At 41.1% G+C, this 20,434-nt stretch overlaps 1 protein-coding gene across 1 annotated transcript in view; it reads right to left on the reverse strand.

Annotated features, from left to right (window-relative positions):
* KIAA0586 (KIAA0586 ortholog) overlaps positions 1–20,434 on the reverse strand; it is a 69,544-nt gene that overhangs the window by 10,200 nt on the left and 38,910 nt on the right. Inside the window, exons 29-30 of the mRNA XM_041413605.1 lie at positions 19,414–19,553; positions 15,792–15,879 (exon numbers count right to left, since the gene is read on the reverse strand). Coding sequence (XP_041269539.1) covers positions 15,792–15,879; positions 19,414–19,553 — 228 coding nt within the window. The remainder of the gene's footprint in view (positions 1–15,791; positions 15,880–19,413; positions 19,554–20,434) is intronic.

The raw sequence follows: 20,434 nt of genomic DNA on the forward strand, positions 1-20,434 counted from the left end.
AAAAAAAAAAAAAAAGAAAAAAAAAAAAAAAAAAAAAAAAAAAAAAAAAAAACCAAACAAAAACACACCATGGCCTGTTACATGGGAAGGAGTAAAACCAAAATTCCTTTGCAATACTTGGATGAATCTGAGCCCTAAACCAGTAGAATAAATGAGCTGGAGAAATGTATTGCTCTACATTTACACTGCACATTAAGCACAGTGCACCACCTTCTCTACTCGCTCTTAGACACATCAGTGATTTTAATATCATCCCCCTCCATCTGTGCTAAGTGGTACAAAACACAGGGAGGACTGCAGGCAGCTCCCACCAGCACTGTGCCTCTCAAAGGATTCTCTGCCAGTGAACAGCTCCCAGCAGCAGCACAGAAACCAACAACTCTTGTCAGGAGCTGCTCTGCACAACCCTTGGAGCTGCTGTCAAGCAGGGCCTTGAACAGACCCTTTTCCATCAGGTTCTCATTTGGGCAGGTGCTTTTTGCCTCTGAAACTGCAGCACATGTACACAAATTGAAATATGGGATGCTGGCTGCACCAATTTCCTTCAGGAAGCTCTGCAGCTCTTCCCAACTCAAGCTGTTGGTGCCAAACCTGCTAAGCATCCAGATCATCCCTTGGTGCTTTGGGCCATTGTGGAAACCCAGGGACCAGGAATATTTCTCTGTCTGCTCTGGGGTGCCCTGACCCCCCGGGGGAGCGCTGACTTTGACCCTCATTCATGGAGAAAGTTTCCTAGACTTCAAGATAGACTGGAATCCACAAAAGTGTGAAATAGGTTATAGAGAGTAGTGTAGGTGAGAAATTTAGGTTTTGGGATTTTTGGTATGTTGTGGATGGAAGCAAGATAGAGGGCACAGGGTGTCATCCTGGGTTTCTTCTTCATGCTTCTTCTTCCTTCTTCTTCCTGGGTTTGGGTGGCATTTTGTAATTGGGCAGAAAAGTCTGCATTGGGGCTCTGTGGGATCAGTTATTGGGTTAAAAGGGAAAATAATCCAGGTGTCAGTTCTTAATTGGATAGTTTAGTCTTAAAAGACCTTGTAACAAGAGATTGTTGGCCATTTTGTGCCTTCTAATGAAAAGCTGCAGAACTCGTGGTTGTGAGACTGTTTTACTGATAAGAAATGATAAACACCTGAGTCCAAACATGAAATTACCATTTCGAGTGCCTTCAATCCAGACCCAGAGAAACCAACAGGCCATGATTAACAGAGCTTGCTGGCATCTGAGGGAAAATCATTTATCAGTTCTCTGGGTTTAAATATCCCTGGCCAAAATACAGGGAGATCTGCACTGCAGAGGAGCATGCATGGAAATCCAGTCTGTGTCTGTGGGAGCAGAGTGTGGGCTCTGCCTGGTGATGGACACCACTTGGAATTTCCAACCACTGAGGCTGGAAAAGTCCTCTAAAGGACACAGACACCTGGCTGTGTGCATCATTAGAGAGCACACACCTGACTTCAGGAATTGCTGTTATAGGAACAGCAATTACACAAAGCTCCTCAGGAAAGTGGTTTTTGCAAACCTTCCACACACCTGACAATGGCACAGACTCAATTACTCAGCACAATCCTGATGTGACATGATGACACCCAGCGTGTGCCAGCAGGAAAAGCACAATGGCAAAGGAAGTCTTATCTCGTGTGCCTCATGGAATTTAATGGCTCCCAATATGTTACCTGAAGCAAATTCATTCACATCATACACACACAACACACTCCCAAGTTCAGGAACACTTTCTCTGCAAGTATCAGATAAAGCAATCTGTTTTCTGGCAATTTCCCTCACATGCTACAATAAGACCAGAATTTTAAGAAACATTATCCATTATTTTCTTTCTTTCTGCCTCTTAAATACCAGGGAAGAACTCAGTCTAGAATATACTTAAAATTCAATACATCTCCAAGTTGGGGAATATGTTTTCCCTCATCATTACTCTGTCACTGAGCATTATGCTGCCTACACAAGAGCAGGAGAGAACAAAGGCTTAAAGATCATCTTTCTTTAAACACAACATTTAAGTGTCACTGTTATTTAATGCAATATTGGGGTTTTTTTAAACCTTGGAGGCAGAGAAGACACGTGTTGCAAAATCTCTTGCAACAGGACTGTCTCCTACATTGCTGGAAGCCTGGAAAGGGTCTGGATCATGCCTGGGGCCTCTCTCACTAATTCTGCAATGCAAACTGCAATGTAGTTTTAACTCTACCTTTACAGAGTTCTCCAATCATTCCCTATTCCTTCAGATGAGAAGTAAACAGGTTAATGCAGACTCACTGTGCATTGCCCTGCATTTTTAGAGAGCTACTTGGAAATGGAGTAGCGGAGTATCCAAGGGGTAGCTTTATTCACACAACCTACATTCATCATGCACAGAAAGTTTCCTGGAAACCTATTCTAAATCTGATAAGAAAAATCCTCATTAAGAATCATTTGCTTGTTTAATTTTCCCTTATTGAGCTTTAATGTACCATAAAAGTAATAACAACAGTGCCTTAACTAAATACTGCTTGTCTTGTGTTCATTAATTTCAGAAGAACACAAAACTGCCTGCAGATACAGGAAGCTGCTGGAAAATGAAAAGGAACCAATTGCATAAACTCAAACGAGAAATTTTTCTTTTTTTTCTGGAACACAGAGTTCAACAAAAATGTATTCTGTTCACTGTACACACGACACCAATGGGAATAAGAGCCAGTTCAAGTTCTAAGTTACCATTACTTGGGTAATGGCTTCAAGCTGCAAGGCACAGCTGTATGGGCCAGCCAGACAGGCTATCACAGCAATGCTTTGATAGCATGGGGCCCTTAAGTGTCAGGATATAGAAAAGGCAGCAGTTGTTGGCTGTGAAAACAGTCTGATACAAACCAGATGGGGACTCACTTCATGGGCAACACAAAGGAAAACAATTGGCTCATTCAACAAAGTCAGGCCACTGCCCCAGAGAATTAACAGAAGACAATAACAGTCAACCAGAGTTGATGCAAACAAGAAACAGCCATGTGGTTAGGGTTTAAGGAATTGTTTCTCCTCAGACTAAACATAAAGTTTTGATTTCTAATTCTCATATTCATTAATTTCAGTCTCGTTTACAAGCCCCTTCTTCCTCCAAAGTCTTCCATGTAATTCATTTATGTAGCACCAGCCTTCACACACCTACTTAAACAAGAAAAAAAAATCTATGACAAAGGCAGCTATATTAATCTAATGTTTCCTGAGGAATGCCAAGACCACAGACAACTTTCTGAACCGTGGCAGAACAACATTACAGATACACAGAGGGTTATTAGACATATTTGCATGCATATGGCAATATATTTACTGATTCTTTTTGATCTGAAATGCATAAAGCCCAATAGGTCACATGCTGGGTTACTAGAGTACAGATGTCCTCCAGTTTTGTGAAGAGTTCTTCTGGTTTCTTACTTAGGTTTTTTTTTTTAAGCAAACTTCAGATCAATTATGTTGCCACATAAGAGTTTTGTCAGGCTACAGTTAAAAAAGCTATTAAAATAGCTATTACCAAACCTTTTTTGAAGAAATCAAAAATTTAAAAACTGCCTATTTCAGCCATAACTTAAAAAATCCCCAGCCCACTCGTTTTTAGAAGCTTGTAGAAGATTATGGTCCAAAATCTTAATTGCTCTTGCTGTTTTATTACAGGAAATATGAAAGTGACATGTGCAAAGGTATTTTGATTACAAATTACTTACAGAGATTGCACAATAACTCAGACCTCTAAGGGCCTTCTGCAATTTCACTCTCAGACTGAAAACATCTGAACTTTCTTTTCATATACTTCAGACTATTCTCTCTGGCAGACCCTGTACTCTGGAGCTCCACACGAGTGTGAGAGCTTGGATGGCACCAAGGAAGCCACACCTGGAAACCCAAGCAAGGACCTGGACATGGAGATGTCTTGGACATGGAGATGTCCTGGATACCTTGTGAAATCAGTGTCCCACGCATCATGAAACCACAGAATGGTTTGGGGTGGAAGAAACCTAAAAAAACCATCTTGTTCCAACCTCCTGCCATGGACAGGGACACCTTCCCCCATCCCAGGTTGCTCCAAGCCCCAGTGTCCAACCTGGCCTGGGACACTGCCAGGGATGGGGCAGCCACAGCTTCTCTGAGCACCCTGTGCCAGGGTCTCAGCACCCTTACAGGGAAGACTTTTTTCCCTAATATCTGATCTAACCCACTCTGAATGTATGGCTCTCATTTAACAGGCTGACTCTGGAATGACAGAGGGAGTTTGTCCTTTAAGAAAGTGAAAAAAACCCTCTCTGAATTAATGAATCAGAGATTCAGAGGCCCTAATCATCCCCTTAAGTGGTTCTAGCCTTTGGCTGCTGTGGCTCTCCAGCCTCTGAGCATGGCTTCACTTCAAAAAAAGGCCAAAAAAACCAAACCACCACGTACTGCAGGTAGAAAAAACAGGTTTTACTTCAGTGTCCTGCCATAAGCACTGAGCCAACAAAGCCATTGTGTGCTGTGCTCTCTCTGAGCTAAAACATCTCCCCAGCAGAACCACAGGGCTGATTTCCAAAAGTGCAGCCAAATTCTTGAACCCTCCGCTGCAGGGCTGGGCTGTCACATTATAGCAAGAGAAGACTTTGCCTGCAGTGCTGCTGTTATTCATTTTTCACATCATATATATCGAGGTCAGACCACATTTTCTACGTGCAGCTGAAATTTTGGGTCGAGTCCCTCTGTTAGGTCGTTACCAGAAAATGATGAACCTCAGGAACAGAACAGCCTTTATTTATCAAGCCTTAAAACCTCAGAGATACTGGCACTCGTAGTCCTGCATTAAAAGCAGATGAGAGAGGAGCAAAAACCTCTTTAAACCCCAGGTCTGCCTGCAGAGACAAACCCCAATTGCTGCTATAAAAAGGGTTTTGGACATGGTCTGTCAGAGAGCTCCTGCACACAAAGGGCAGCTGGAGCAGGGGGAGGCACGGCTGCCCAGGTTCCCTCAAAGTGAGGATTCCAACAGGAAACTGCTCCCCCCTTTCTCTTTTTTTTTTGCTTTTTAATCAGGAAGGAAGCTTCATCTTCAGCAACAAGCATTCCCTGTGTAATCTCCCTGCCTGGCTGGGTCTAGGAGCGGGTCCAATTACTGAAATAAGCAACAAGCGCTTCTGAGAAGTCACTCGTGCATTTCCACTGAACTCAAACTAGTAAATATTCCCCATTTATAACTCTGATTTATGTAACAGAGCACAGAGGCGGCCGTTAAGTAAATTAAACAATTTTCTCAAGATCTGTAATTATGGTTTCAGGATAATAAAAACACACTAAAAAAAAAAGTCAGAAATTAAGCAATTGGCAACAAATTCCGTGTTTTTTATTTATCCTGAAGATACAACGGCCTGACAAGGACAGACACTGCAGCTGTTTTAATGTCTTTAAACAAACACAGCTCTGCCTAACTCCTGCAATATGCACAGTGCCTAAAACAAGGTCATGATATGCAACCCTGACATTATTACTTTACTTTAACTACCTGAGTTAGGATGGAGAGCAGCAGATAACCCCATAAGTCTAAGCCACCTTGACTGGCTGATTTTGAGCCAAAATATAAACATAATTCTACCACATCCAGAAAAGGTGAAATACATTTTCATTGTTCACATCTGGTTGATGATTTATTAATTTGTATGAAAAATACATGCCTATATGAAATTAAAAAAGAAAGAGTTAACTGGAAGGCAAAGTCATGCTGTACACAAAGAGAAACAGTTAATTCCCTATAGCCAAAGCACTGGGGGAAAAAATGCATTTCACAGACCTGCTCCATATTTTGTGTCACACTCAACAACTTTCCCTTAGGTTGTTTAGAACTGTGCTTAAAACCAGCTCTTCCTTGTTTAAAAGCAAAACATAAGTTTTAGATTAGAGCAGAATGAAAGGACATACAAAGGTTCTAAATTTAAATTAAGTTTTTCTAGGTGTAGGGGTTTTTTTTTCTCTCCTGAATGACAGCACTATGATAAAAACCAGAGCACAGTAGTCCACAGACAAAGTTTAACCCATCCCCATCATTTACTACTGTTCCTTGCAAAGGCAGTCACCAAAAGCACATTTGCAAGTGGTATTTCAGAGATGAGGATTTGCTGTACTTCACTTACAGAATCAGTTCCAATCATGGAAGATGAAGAGGGTTTTACTCCAGCTTTATGTTAGGAAATGTTATTCCACAGAGTTACAAAACACAGCCCCATGTGCAGCCTCAGCACTGAGCAACAGGTCATGCATGACAACTTTAATCTTCACTCACCAGTCCTTAACCCATTTTTTAACAAGAATGCTACTTTGGCAGCCTGCATTTCTCAAAATCAGCATGTTATCAAAGAGGAGCATTACCAGTATTTACATAGTGTTCTTCATTTGGAAGACATCCTAGATAACATTTACTCCATGCTGTTGCATTATTTGAAAATTTCATGGGCTCCTATTCTTAAGAAATTAATCCTGTGGGCTTGGGAACCCTATATTTATATTTAATTTTAAGCAGCCTTTGTATCACTGTGAGAAGGTGGAGCCGGACAAATCCAGCTTCTCTGGTGCATGAAGTCGAGGGTCTGTTTACTCCCAAGCATGTAGAAAAACAAGAAATAAAGTACCCACTAAAAACACTGGTCACCAGCATGAAAACTGCCTGTAAGTCAAGCCCTTTCACAATCTAATAACCAATAGAATTTTTAAAATACAAGTTGATTGTGGACACAAATTGTCTAAATATCCATCTTTATTGGCCACTTTGCTTCTCATCATAACTTTACATCTGCGCCTTGCCTCTCATTAGCAGTGCCAAAAATTTACACAGCATTAAAAAAGAAAAAGAAGTTTATTGTCTGAGAATGACAGCTTCTGTCTGCTTTGTAGAAAAGGTCTGGGGGCAGACAGTCAGAATCTGTGAGTTATTCATCACTCACCTCACACACACTCATGTCCCAGGGATTTCTCTCCTACCCACCCCCTACACTAACAGCTGGCTCCTTCCAGCTTTTATGTAGTGCTTAAAAACCTGAATTGAGAGCAGTTTAAGAACAGGTAAAGCTGAAGGGAGTCCAGCTGCCTCTGCCCAGGGCTCAGCAAAGCCAGCACAGTGGGGAGAGCACAAGCTGCTCCTTCTGTTGTGCTGCTCTCAGACTTGCACGAGCCACTGAATTATAAAAGACAACATCTGCCTTCCCTACCAAGCAGAAAAATGTAACCAACTCAGCACATGCTGAAGACATAAAGCCTGCATTTCTCCTATCACAGTGCTATATATGTTTCTCCAAGTTGAAATATGTGTTTGTAATACTCCTTGTCTTCACCTGTCACCAAACAGTATCCAGGCAATGTGTTGCCAGCACCCAAAAGCATCAAGACTTCCTGCTCTGATACTGATGCCTCTTATAAAAAAAAATAAAAATAAAAAAGGGAGATAAGATACATACTTAAATAACTGTTAATCCAAGTAGGGCTGGTCATCCTAGGAGATCCTGTGGGGTGTGTGCCAACTGAACTAAGCCAGCCAGCAGCAGGTCTGCCTGGGACCTGGAATGGTTCCTGACTCAGCTTTGCTGGTAGGGATGCATCAGGCTGCACACAGAGAGTGACTGAGAAGTGGAAATGTATCTTATTCAGAAAACTGCCTTTGTAGGCTGGAATCTGTGTGAGAAGCTGCAGCATAATTCTGGACACAGGAACTCCGACCAAATGCCCTGCTGGAAAGGGAATGCTGTTTCTCTGATTCGTGGAGTCACAAAATGGTTTGGGTTGGAAGGGACCTTTAAAGATCATCCAGTTCCAAACCCCTGCCCTGGGCAGGGACATCTTCCACCACCCCAGGTTGGTCCAAGGCCCATCCAGCCTGGTCTGCAGCAGTTCCAGGGATCCAAGGGCAGCCACACCTGCTCTGGGCACCCTGTGCCAGGGTCTCACCACCCTCACAGCAAAAAATTTGTTCTTCATGTCAAATCTAAACCTGACATTTTTCAGTTTTAAACCATTGCCCCATGTCCTGTCACTCTCTATCTATTAAAAAGTCCATCTCCCTCTTCTTTATGACCCCTTTAAGGGACTGGAAGGCCACAGTGAGGTGTCCCTGGAGCCTCCTCTTCTCCAGGCTGAGCCATGCCAGCTCTCCCAGCCTGTCTCCACAGCAGAGGTGCTGCAGCCCTCTGGGCACATCTTGTAGCAGTGACACACTGAGGCTCATCCTTTAGAGCAACCAGGAATCCCAATTTACATTCTTTTGCCATCACTGCTAACAAATAGGCATGCGAATTAAACTAGTACAAGACCACAAAAATCAAATGCCTCTTCACAACACTATGACAGCAGATGATGTGCAGAGGGACTTCAAACTCAACTATTTGTCTACAAATGAGCAACAGGTTCAGGAGAGACTGTTCTTATTCTCTTCCACGACCCACCACAACACACAGGCCACAGAACAGCTAAAGACGCTTACTTTCTAGTTGCACATCACTTATTTCTTGTTAAACCATGGGCTCAGAGCTGTGGAACCACTAATTTGTGAGAAACTTCTCCCTCCAGAGAAGAACTAGCTGGAAACAGCCTGGGGCTGATGTAAGCATTAAGTACATGGGGAGTCTCTGTCCTTAGGTGGCTTGCCCAAGCCCATTAATTTTTTTGTGTGTGTCCCCCATTTATATAAGCAATGTTTGCATGAAAGGGGAAAGCAGGTCAGCCTAGCCAGCCTGCCACCATCTGCTTTTATTCAGAGTTGCTCAAGATCAGTGCCAGTGGGATCAGTGCCCATTAGAGGGGTTTATTGTGTGTGTTTATTTTTTGCTCTTTACAATGAAGGCAACAGCAATTACTGTAAGTTTGTAAAAGTGCATACAAATCATAATCCTCAATACAAAGCTGCTTCAGTCAGATCCCAGCATGTTTACAAACCCCAGACAGGCTGTGAGAAAAGCTGTCCTGGCACAACCATTTCCACAGACTGGGGAGGAGTGTGGTAGTGTCCAGGAGATCAGAGACTTGTATTTAATAGTTGTTATCAATTCCATCCCCTGTCTGCAATCCACAGCAACTCCAGTTGATTCACCACCACATGAGAATCTTCAACAAAAGGAAAAGCCTCACATTGGAGCTTCACCCCCAGACAGGCTGACAATAGATGGATTTATACAACTGAAACTGGAACTGGTGAGAGATCAAAGGTAGGCTGCCAAAGTGGAAATAGCAATTTAGAGCTTTCAGCCAGTGCATTCCTGAGAGTGGATATGCAGCAGCAAGAGGTACACTTTCTTTAAGGAGAATTCTACCTAGGATATGCCTGGTCACTAGGGACACAAGCTACCAAAACCTCTGAAATTAAACAAAATATCAAAATCCCCCAAACAATTAAACAATTGTAAAAAAAACCCACCCTGACTGGCAAAAAGATGGGAAAAAAAAGGGAAAATACAGAGACTTGCAGTGGTAGAACTGTGCTGCTTTGGTTCCAGGTCATCACAAGTGTTTGAAAAGCAAATGCAATTATTAATATTTTTTAAAATACATTCCAATTAATTTGGATGTGAAATCCTTTACATTTTTATTATATACTTCAAAACAGAAAATCCTCTGAACCTTCTGGTGTCTGGCTGATGTGATGTAGGAAGCCCAGCAGGCACCTGGACTAGGCACCACATGACATTTTGAGGTAAAAAGGGTATAAAAAACTGATAGGAAAAGGGGGAATGGCCTTAAGTTGAAGGAGGGTAGATTTAACTTAGATATTGGGATGAAACTCTTTTTATTATATGGCTGTAAGGCCCTGGCACAGATTTCCCAGAGGAGCTGTAGCTGCTCCTGGATCCCTGGAAGTGTCCAAGGCCAGGCTGGATGAGGCTTGGAGCAGCCTGGGATAGTGGAAGGTGTCCCTGCCATGGCAGGGGTGGCACTGGATGATCTTTAAGGTCCTTTCCAACACAGTCCTGTCTGTGATTCTGTGATTCTATGAAAAAGTTGAAACCCCAAATGTACATTGGGTGCTTTGTGCAGCAGTGCCACAGGTTTTCAGCTTATCTGCATGAAAAAGGGACTGGTCCCTCAATATTTTCACATTACAGCCCCCATTTATGACTGAAATACCAGTTTAACTGAAGTTTAACTTGTGATCTATAAAACACACTTAGAGGGATGCCACAGGTCACTGGATAAGATCACCTGGAATCCTTTAAAATCTAGGCTTGAAGAGGGAATCAGATGAGATTTTGCCATATTTACTTTTGAAAACCAGAAAAACTGAATAAAGACAAGCAAAAAATCTAAACATTTGACAGTCTCCATTGGAAATAATGCTTTCAGTAGTGATCACATAACTTTGAAGACGTTTTTCTTTCCCTTTCTGCACAAAAAAACCATCTGCTGCTGGAATTTCACTGAAAATCCCTGCTGCTGTGTCCAGACCAGAGGAGGGGCTTGATACAGGAACACACCCTGAAATTCAGTAAAATAAATGTATTTAAACACAAAGATCTTCTCAAAAGGGAGGCTTTATTCTTTTTACTGTGTGAAAAGTCCAAAATGGTTCTGTCCAGAGATCACCCAAACACACACCCAGCAGGGTGGGATGGATGAGGGAGGTGTGAGGATACAGAAAACGGTGCAGATTTTGTGATGGGTGTAAAGCACCATCACACAGGCACCAAGGGAAGGTAAAAAGGGAAATTTTCTGTCTTTGCACATGGCAAAAGCCTCAGCACAAGGTCACAGCAATGTCACTGCAGCAGGGAGAGCTGTGACACTGAAGGAGGGCTGCAGGGAGAGAAGAAACTCTCAGCTTCTTATAAGTAGAAGGAAATTGCAAGTAGGGAAAGATTGGCAATACATGGTGTGGACCTGGCCTCCAGAGGAGAATCCCTTCTCCCTGAGCACAGCCCTCAGCAGCAAACCCTCAGACTGCAGGGCAGTGTGACACTGCTTGGTACAGTTTGCTTCAGGTATAAACTGTTTTTTTAAAACTGAATTTTTAAATTCTCCATCTGACCACTTGTATTTCAATTCAGTTAGGCACCTCAAAAAATCAAATTACATTCTAAGAATCCAAAAAACAAACTAGAGCTGTGCTTCAGCTGCTTGTAGTTACTATTCTGCACACCTTTATGGCAAGTAAGTGAAGAGAAAAAATGACAACTGTATGAGAGCAGAGGAGCATTTCCCTGGAAGAGATTTTTTGGGAATGGCTACAAAGATGTGCACAGTCCCATGAAATTCCAGCAATTCCTACTGTTTGGTTCCTCATGACTCAAACCTGAAGCAGCAGAACACACCCACAGCAGCACATCATCATCCACAGTGACAAATTCACACAAGATTTTGCCTTAAGCTATGGAAAGTCCAACTTCTGGTTTAACATTTTGTCTGAAAAATAACTGAAGTAACTCAGTGGGAAAAGAAGCAGCCGCAGATATAAATGACACTTGTTAATAGATAAATAATATTTACAAAAGCCAAGAAATTAAAAGCTCCTGTTCCAAATGTACTGTAACACAGCTAAATATTTACTTAGAGGAATTCTCAGTAGAAACTCTCAAGTGTGGCTACTGAGGATTTTATGTGGGATATTATTCAGAATGCACACTTTATCACTAACATGTTTTCTACTGCATGGGCTATTGTGTAGCTCCTATGGACACATGCAGAATAAACAAAATAAACAAAACCTCCCTGAGATGGCATTCTAAACAACTTGGAGCACCTAAAAGCTAATGACTACTTAGAGAAAAGCCAGAGCCTCTGTGGGAAATGCAGTCTTGCCTTTCCTGACTTGCCCAAATGTAAAATACATTAACTGAGTGATGTCAGTGAGCCACCTGATAGCACAGAGAGGTAACTGGATGGGAAAACCAGAGGAAAAATAGATCAGAAATATCCCTGGAAGAGTTCAAGGCCAGGCTGGAGCAAGCTGGTCTAGTGGAAGTGTCCCTGCCCATGGCAGGGGATGGAACTAAATGATCCTTGAGGTCCTTTACAACCCACACCCCATCCTGTGAGTCTGTGACAAGAATTCTGAAGAAGGCCTGAAAAAAAATTACATGAAACAGTTGCCGCCATGGCAGGGAATGGAACTAAATTATCCTTGAGGTCCTTAACAACCCACACCATCCTGTGAGTCTGTGACAAGAATTCTGAAGAAGGCCTGAAAAAAAATTACATGAAACAGTTGCCTGAAAAATGCCTTAATTACAGCCAAGTGCCTTCATTCCTCTAATTTCCAAGATCTTCTCTCAGAAATTAGGCAAATTCAAGGAGCAATACAGGCTACACAAACTATTTCAGTTGTGGTGGTTCTCCCTACTCTGTGGAGGAAGAGCTCTGCTTTGCTTCACTGGCTGCTGTATCCAGGGTGCTGTGGAGAGTCTTTATAAAAACCTTCAGTGAAATTCAGGCCAAAAAAAGAAACAGCAGGATATTAAAGGAAAAGTAAGTTTTCAGTAGAATAGTGACTGAGTTTGACCAAAACAGTTCCAGTTCTAAGAAAAAAAGAAAGACCTTTAGCCTTATCCTAATCTTCTTCCTTCCTTGAAGCATCTGTTACAGATTTGCCTCACTCCACAATAGTTTTAAGAAAAAATAACCCAAAACCTAACTCAGAGCAATTCCTGGCTGAAGAAGAAAGACAAAGAAGTATTTAGTTATAGCCATATTTTCAGCATTACAGCTTTCAATACAGCCTAATGTCAATGTTAACACAGAAGCAGCCCATTTTCAATACTGAATAAGGACTATGGAATTTTTGTTTTTATACAGATTGTTTTAAGGGCTTCTTGTCATCTTATTCATTTATTGCACAGATCATCTCCTCCCACAAGCAGTTGTGCAGTCTCTCCGTGGCAACAAAGCCAATTGCTTAGTGTCCCAATATTCCTTTCCCATGTATTTACACTGCCTGAACATGATTCACTAGCTGGAGATAAAAAGGAATTACTATCATCAAGTTGTGCTCTCTAGGTCACATTTTGAGAATCTGTGCTGTAGGAAAATAATTAAGTGAAGATACATCTACCTCTGAGCTGCTCATATTAAAGTTTAAAATTGCTCTGCACTCAAGCATTGCCACCTGTTCTTTCATTTTAATTTTAAAAATTCTGAATCCCTTTAATGTAAGCCTGAAAATGCTTAAATCCTGGAAATATGAGCATTCACCAACCACAACAATTACTCTCCTATTAAATTCATGAAGATATATGAAAGAATGGTACAAAGATTAAAGGGTATTATAAAGCCAAAAATATATATGCATGTATATTATGTACTACAACTCTGTGTTTTCAAACCACTGTCTCCACTGTGTCTAGAGAAGGCACACATTTCAATTAATAATACATCCAGGCTTGATTTTCAGTTGTAACTTTTCAGGAGACTTTACCCTTTCAGGCATGATATTGTAACAGTCCTGAACTCCAACTTTCATTAGAAGCCATCAATCAACTTTCTTTCAGTAAAAACACATGTTCACTGCAGACCACAGAAATTTTTAAACAAGAGAAAGCTCTAATGTGTATATATGTTTATGGCCACCAAAAGATGAATCAAATCTTGTCATGTACTTATCAATTATACAAAAATGGCTTTTCAACATCCAGCTTGAAGTCCAAAACAATTTTCCTTTTCTCTCAACACTGTGAATTCACACTTCATCCCAGGGCTTTGGATTTCCTAAGCTCTAATACCAACCCAACCACTTACCCTTTAAACTCTGAAAAAGTACCTAAATGGTCCTGCCTCCAGAATGCTTCTCCATTTCCAGGCAGGCATTCCTTGTCCCCTGCTCTCCCAGGGAAGGAACCATCTGACATGAAGCTTTTATAAACAAGGTGCTTTGAACTTACAGTAACAGATGTGCTTAATTTTAAAATGTTGTATTTACTTAAACCCACGTACACTTATCATGTTGCAAGCTTTCCTTTTTCTTTCAAATGCTTCTTATTAATTTTTACCCTCAACTTTTGGCCTGATTAAGGTCTCTGTAGTGAAGCTTAGAGAGAGGAGACATTCTGGTTAAAAGTGACAGACAGTTGTTTCCATTCTCTAATCCCTGAGATTTTTATTGGCTTATTAAATATGTATACTTCGAATGAGATTTCAATTATCCTGGTATATAAATTATCCTTTTTTTCTTTTTTCTTTTTTTTTTTCTCTCAAAGAAAATTGACTACTGCCATCTCCTGGTCACACGTTTTCAGCTCACAGACACAGCTGGACCATGCCCAAATTCCTTGTCCTACAGTACAGATAAATGCAGAGGTAAAAACAGGTAAACACAGACCTGCTCTAAGTTGTGCCACTTCAGCTCTGGAAGCTTTTCCACTAATTATCCGTAGATAATTTTTACATTATTCATAACTTTCTTCATATGCAAACCACGGTTTTGAAATCAGGTTCCAAGTCCCACGACCAATAACATTGGCCTGGGGCTTTTCTTACCACTTATAAATATTTGAAGCAGAATAATTCCCTCAGAATTCGATGAGATGTTTTTAAAAAAATTAAATGGAAGAAGTTCAAAGAATTATTTTTAAAAGGGCTTGAAGGAAGAATTTCTCAGTGCTAGGGTGGAGCAATTATAATTGCATATATTGTAGACAGGCAGGTTTTTAGATTCTTGTTCTTAGAATGTAAGATTAAAACTGCTACACATCTCACTGAAGCACCTCCACAAACTTCTTATCTGCTAAAACAATTACCTATGGCAGTCATGTGCACAGTCTATGCTATTCCCACACTGACTTCAACTACAATAAACAAAAGATATTCTCTCCCTCTCTTTCATCATCCTGAACACCTTTACAAACACTGTTAAGCAACCTCCAAAAATAGCAGAGATAATACTTAGTGTCCTTCAGAACAGAAAATCTTCATCTGTTACACATCAGCTTGAAGCCCACCTCAAACCAGGTCATTTTAACATTGAAAATATCTTTTTTTTCCACATTTGCATGATCTTAACTTCACATTATCCTTCAATTCTCCTGCAGCACTCCTGTGTTTTATCAAGCATATGAGCCACTCCCTTCATCACAACATTATGAACATCTCCTTTGCTGAACAGCACTCTATAAAGCAATTAAGATTCAGTTGACTACAGAAAATGAACATTGCAATGCTCTTGGCAAATCCAAATTTAAATAAATACTTAATTGCCAAGATTCTCATGACTTCCATACAGATACATTTCATAGAATCACAGAATGCATTGGGTTGGAAGGGAACTTAAAGCTCATCCAGTTCCACCCCTTGCCATGGGCAGGAGGGACACCTTCAACCATCCCAGGTTGCTCCAAGCCCCATCCAACCTGGCTTTGGACCCTTCCAGGGATGGGGAAACCACAGCTTCTCTGGGCACCCTGTGCCAGGGCCCCAGCAGCCTCAAAGGGGAGAATTTCTTCCCAATATTTCATCTAACTCTGCCCTCTGTCAGTGTGAAGGCACTGCCCACTGCTCTGCCACTCCATCCCTTGCCCAAAGTCCCTCTCCAGATCTCCTGGAGCCCATTTAAGCACTGGAAGGGACTCTGAGGTCTCCCTGGAGCCTTCTCTTCTCCAGGATGTATTTTCAATCCTATCAGTGCACCACAACAGTAACACAACTGTGTACACACACAGCCATAACTCCGTGCATGTGTATGAACTCTGCATACAGAAATGTCTGGAAATGTTGTAGAGCAATGAAAACCAAATTTTAAAAAGATCAGCACTGTTATGTCAGTATACAACAATATTCAGAAGTGATGTGCTTTACTGAGAGAACTCTGTATATTGAAATTGATTTACCTTCTCCTTGCATCTCCTCAGATTTCCTCCTCACAAAGATAACTCGGGGTCTCACAGCCTGAACGTGTGCAGCTCCTTGGCTTTCCTCCTAGGTATCATGCATTAAAATCACATTACAAATCTCACTTTTGATGTCAAAGCACAGCAAGATTACATTCAGCTTCAAGAAACATCCAAAGAAGTTTTTAAAGATTCATTAAACATGTGCACTTGTTCTCCCTACATCTGACTTCAAGAGAATTCAGCTCTGAATTAGCCTATTACAGCTATTCCCTCTGGACAAACATCCTGGGAGCAGCAGGAATGGATGGAAAAGTGCCACTTTAGACCTGAAGACACAGGAGACTTTCAATTTTTACTCAAAGCATGTAGTGGAAAGAACATAAAATTTCCCTGGCTTTCTTCAATACCCAGGATATCTCCCTAGGTATTACCCTCCTGACTAGTAAGGGAAAGATGAAAGAGAAAAGAAATATAAAAATTTCAACACACAGGTTGGAAAACCCAAGCCAAATCTAAAATTTATTTACTTGGCCATGTTTTTAGAACTGGTTGCTCCAAGCCCCATCCAGGCTGGTCTTGGACTCTTCCAGAGATGGGGCAGCCACAGCTTCTGTGGGCACCATGTGCCAGGGCCTTACACCCTCACAGGGAAGAATTCCTTCCTTATCTCTAATCTAACCCTGCCCTCTGGCAGTTTAAGATCACTGCCCCTTGTCCTGTCACTATGTGCCTATCTGGAAGACTTAAGCTTTCTCTTAAAACAGCCAAATTTAAAGCAGACAAGATGAGAAAGAGTTGAGATTATTTTCTGAGAGCATGAAGTTCTCATGGACACATGACTGAAGGACATCAATATATGATATGAATATTAAAAGTCAGCAGCATAAGAGTTTTCATGGATCCATCTGAAGTGATTTTTTTTCTACTGGATTTGTAATATAGCAAAACTCAGTTTAAACTGAACCAAACTGCAAACAGAAGTTTAGAGATAACACAGATTCATAACCTACAATTCTGCATTCCTGAAGATTAAAAACCATGTCCTTTGAAATACTAAAAATGAAAGCTAATGAGAATACCAAAGTGACAATCCCACTTGAAAAATGCAGGTTGTATAAAAACATCCATACTTACAAAGGAATATTATGAAAATATTTTGAAACCAAGTGATTTTCTAAGATTTTAACAATGCATTTGGGACTTCAAATTATTTAGATTTACCATCTCTGGAATGTGTGGCCATGCAAATATGACCTCAATGTTCCTGTCCCTCCCATGACCAAAATGATTTATTTAGAATAGGAAGAGCTCAGCTTCCTCCAAGTCATTCTCTTGCTTCTTAGAGCTAAGACCATGGGGGCAAAATGGCCACAAATAACAGTCAATTCCTGTATTGTTGCACAAGAATGGACAGAAGGAATCAAAGTAAAGATGTATTTAGTCTGGCTTTCTGTCTAACAGTGGCTAAAAGCATATATAAATCTCAAAAAAAAAAAAAAATCTAATGCCAGAAATGGAGGAGCAGCCAAGGAATTTGGATAGATAAGAAAATTCCTGTATTACTTAAGCCATTTGTTTTGGACTGAGTGACCACACAGGCTTCATTCTTCATGACTAAAAGGCATTTGCTCATGCCCAGGGTGAAAATTCAGTGCTCTTTCTGCTGGTGAAAACCTGACCTACACACCAGTGCCAGGGAGCAAACAAATCTGGCAGCTCCACATCCCTGCCAAACCTCCCTGGCACGAGGATCCTGCTCACTCAGGCTGCAGGAACCACCCAGGCTGTGCCATCACCTCCCAAGGCCAAGGCCCAGCAGGACAGCATCTGAAATCCTGCATTTCTCAGGTCTCTCAGCAAACTTTGCTCCTGAATAGATTTGTCTTCTGCCTTTGTGCGTAGGTGATACAGTTTGATTTCAGTGAAGGCAAACACTGTCTGCAGATGAAGAACAAGATGTGAGAGTCAGTGACTAACTTGTGAGGAAATCCTTCAAGAAGTCTGAAGTGATTGCTGCCTTAAACATTGCATAGAATGAATGAATCACCCTGAAAGCCTCAGTAGCTCCTGCTCTCTTAGCTGGTGTAATGTTACCAGAAAATCTGTTCCTGCAGGCAGGTGACAAGGCAGATCCAATGGCAGAGCTGAACACAGATGCCATCCTTAATTAAAGCAGGGGAAAGCTCATCCTTGTCACAGGGTAGATAACTGCTGTCACAACAAGCTTTCAAATCACCTGGTACAGGGAAGGATGTAAAGATCTAGTAGAGGACCTTACAGAATATGGCTTAACCACAGTGATCATCTCTCCTGGATGGGGCAATCACTTATAAGTATGATCACTTCATAAAAAGTTATCCTGTGAGAAAGTGATGTAGAGTTAAATCAGGAATAACCACATTCAGGAAAAAACCAAACCCAACCAAACCACACAAAGTTCTGGGGTTTGGTTGTGTGGTTTGAAGGGAGGTTGAGTTTTACATGTCAGCAGGAAAAAAAAGAAGCCACACTAAGGGTTCAGATGCAAGAAAAAGTTTCTAAAGATAAGATAATGTATAACTACCTACAGATAAAAGATAAGATAATATATGATTATCTGTATATCTTCTGTGAAAGGCACATGTGTTACCGTCTCTGTCCCTATTACTTTTGCCTGTGAACAGTAATTCCAAGAAAGTCTGTTGTGGTGAGCTCAAAGTAAAAGAGGTATAACACTAAAAATCTTCTCTGAAGATGCAACACATCACTTCAGGTGACAAATTTAAGAACTGCTTAGACACCAATGGCACAATACACATCAAGTCTCAAAAACACAGACCCAAAGGCAGTTTAATGCAAGATACTTTAGATTATTTTTAATACAAATAAAACATCAAATACAAAAAAACTTCAGGGAAGGACAGAATTTATCCATGAATACAGCAACCATGGTAAGTATGTAATGCTTTCAAACACACTGTGAAGCCTCACATATTAGAGAGCAGTCTGCCACCCTGTTTTTAGCTTTTGCCACTTGTTATTTGAATTAGTTAGCAAGTAAACCATCATCTCTAGGTAACAGCACATACTAATAAAGTAGCAAAAAATGAACTGTCTAGGTTTGAAGCAGAGATCAATAGGATGGTTCTCTGCCTTTAAGTGCTCTGAGGTTCATAATCCTCACTGCCTTTCCAGCCCTGCCCCTACTAGGACAAATGAAGCTCCTGGAATGCTGAGTGGGTTACAGCTCATGAGGCCAAATTTCTGTATTCCTATTTTCACCTCCTCAGCCATATATCCAGGATGTCATCCTGCATTTGAAGGACTGTGCCCCTAAAACATGGGAATGCCCCAATGAATGTTGTATAGGACTGGAGTCTGTGAGACCACTGAAGCTGTGAGGAAGAGCAGAAAAGCTAAAAAAGAAGGTCAGAACTTTAAAGAAGGGATTTTGTAAGGATTTGTCACAGGAAACACAGTCACCTTTACTGCACACATGCACTTTGACCCTTCTCAGCTGAATGCACTTTAATGCACCAGTTCTGTGATGTCAGGCATGACAGTGAAACAGGAAAGTTTATTTTCCCAGGTTTCAGTTTGCTCTCTCTGACTAGGCACAGGAAAGATCTTTTCAGCTCACCTGGGACAGATCCTCTGGGAGTGGTGTCATTCTGCAGCCTGGCTGGGCTGCTGGCAGAGCAGGATTTGAACCTGGCTGTGACTCCAGTTCAGCCAAAAGCATTGGACTAGGACTTGTATCTGCATCTCTAAAAATTTCTGCTGAGAGAAAAAAATTCCTTCATGAGCTGGAGCCATAATCTCCTGGTCAACTCACATGGCAGAATGTGCAGCCTTTCAAACTTCCAACAAGGGGACATGCAATGTTAAAGAGAATGATTTCCTCTTACATGGCTCATTGTATACCCCTTAAATTGCTCTTGTGGGGATAAAAATGAAATAAGAAATACATGTCTGTGGAAATTGAAAGAATAAATCAGCTTTATAATCTGTAGATTTGTAATGTGGCAGCATCTGAGAAAGCTTCAGAGCTGCACAGTTCATCATACCATTATATGCTTAATGAGCTTTATCACACTTACTGCAAAGAAATTGGAAAAGCTTCTTCATTAAATGTTTCACTCCTGTATGAACTAAAAGAAACCTGTATATAGTCTCTTTTAAAGGGATAATTTGCTCTCTAATCCAACATTTATCATGGTTTTGCAGCCTGCAAGTGTGTAAAACATCTTTATGAAAAATGTACTGACAGCTCATGAACTAACTTTAGCCTTCTGCTATCATACAGAGCCAAAGAATGAATTTTAAGCCTAATTAACTATAATCATTGCTTAATTAACTGTAATTATTGTTCACTTTAAGACTGCATGTGCCACATTTCATTTGCATGTTGGTTTTTATATCCCTGACTTTTAGCATTGGAAAAAGGATTTATAAATGACTGATCATCAAGATGCTGTTATGTACCCACATGAGCAACACCTGCTCCATCCTACAAACGGACACAAAACTGAAAACAACCCACAGACACACAATCCCCAAAATTCCCACAGACACCTCTGTGGGTGACTCATTCTGCCAGAGGAACTGAGTATCCTCTGCAAGGTTTCATGTGCAGAGATGCACACCCTGAAATATGTGAG

This window comes from Onychostruthus taczanowskii, unplaced genomic scaffold, assembly GCF_017590055.1.
Source record: "Onychostruthus taczanowskii isolate IOZ18803 unplaced genomic scaffold, ASM1759005v1 scaffold103, whole genome shotgun sequence".
NCBI lineage: Eukaryota > Metazoa > Chordata > Aves > Passeriformes > Passeridae > Onychostruthus > Onychostruthus taczanowskii.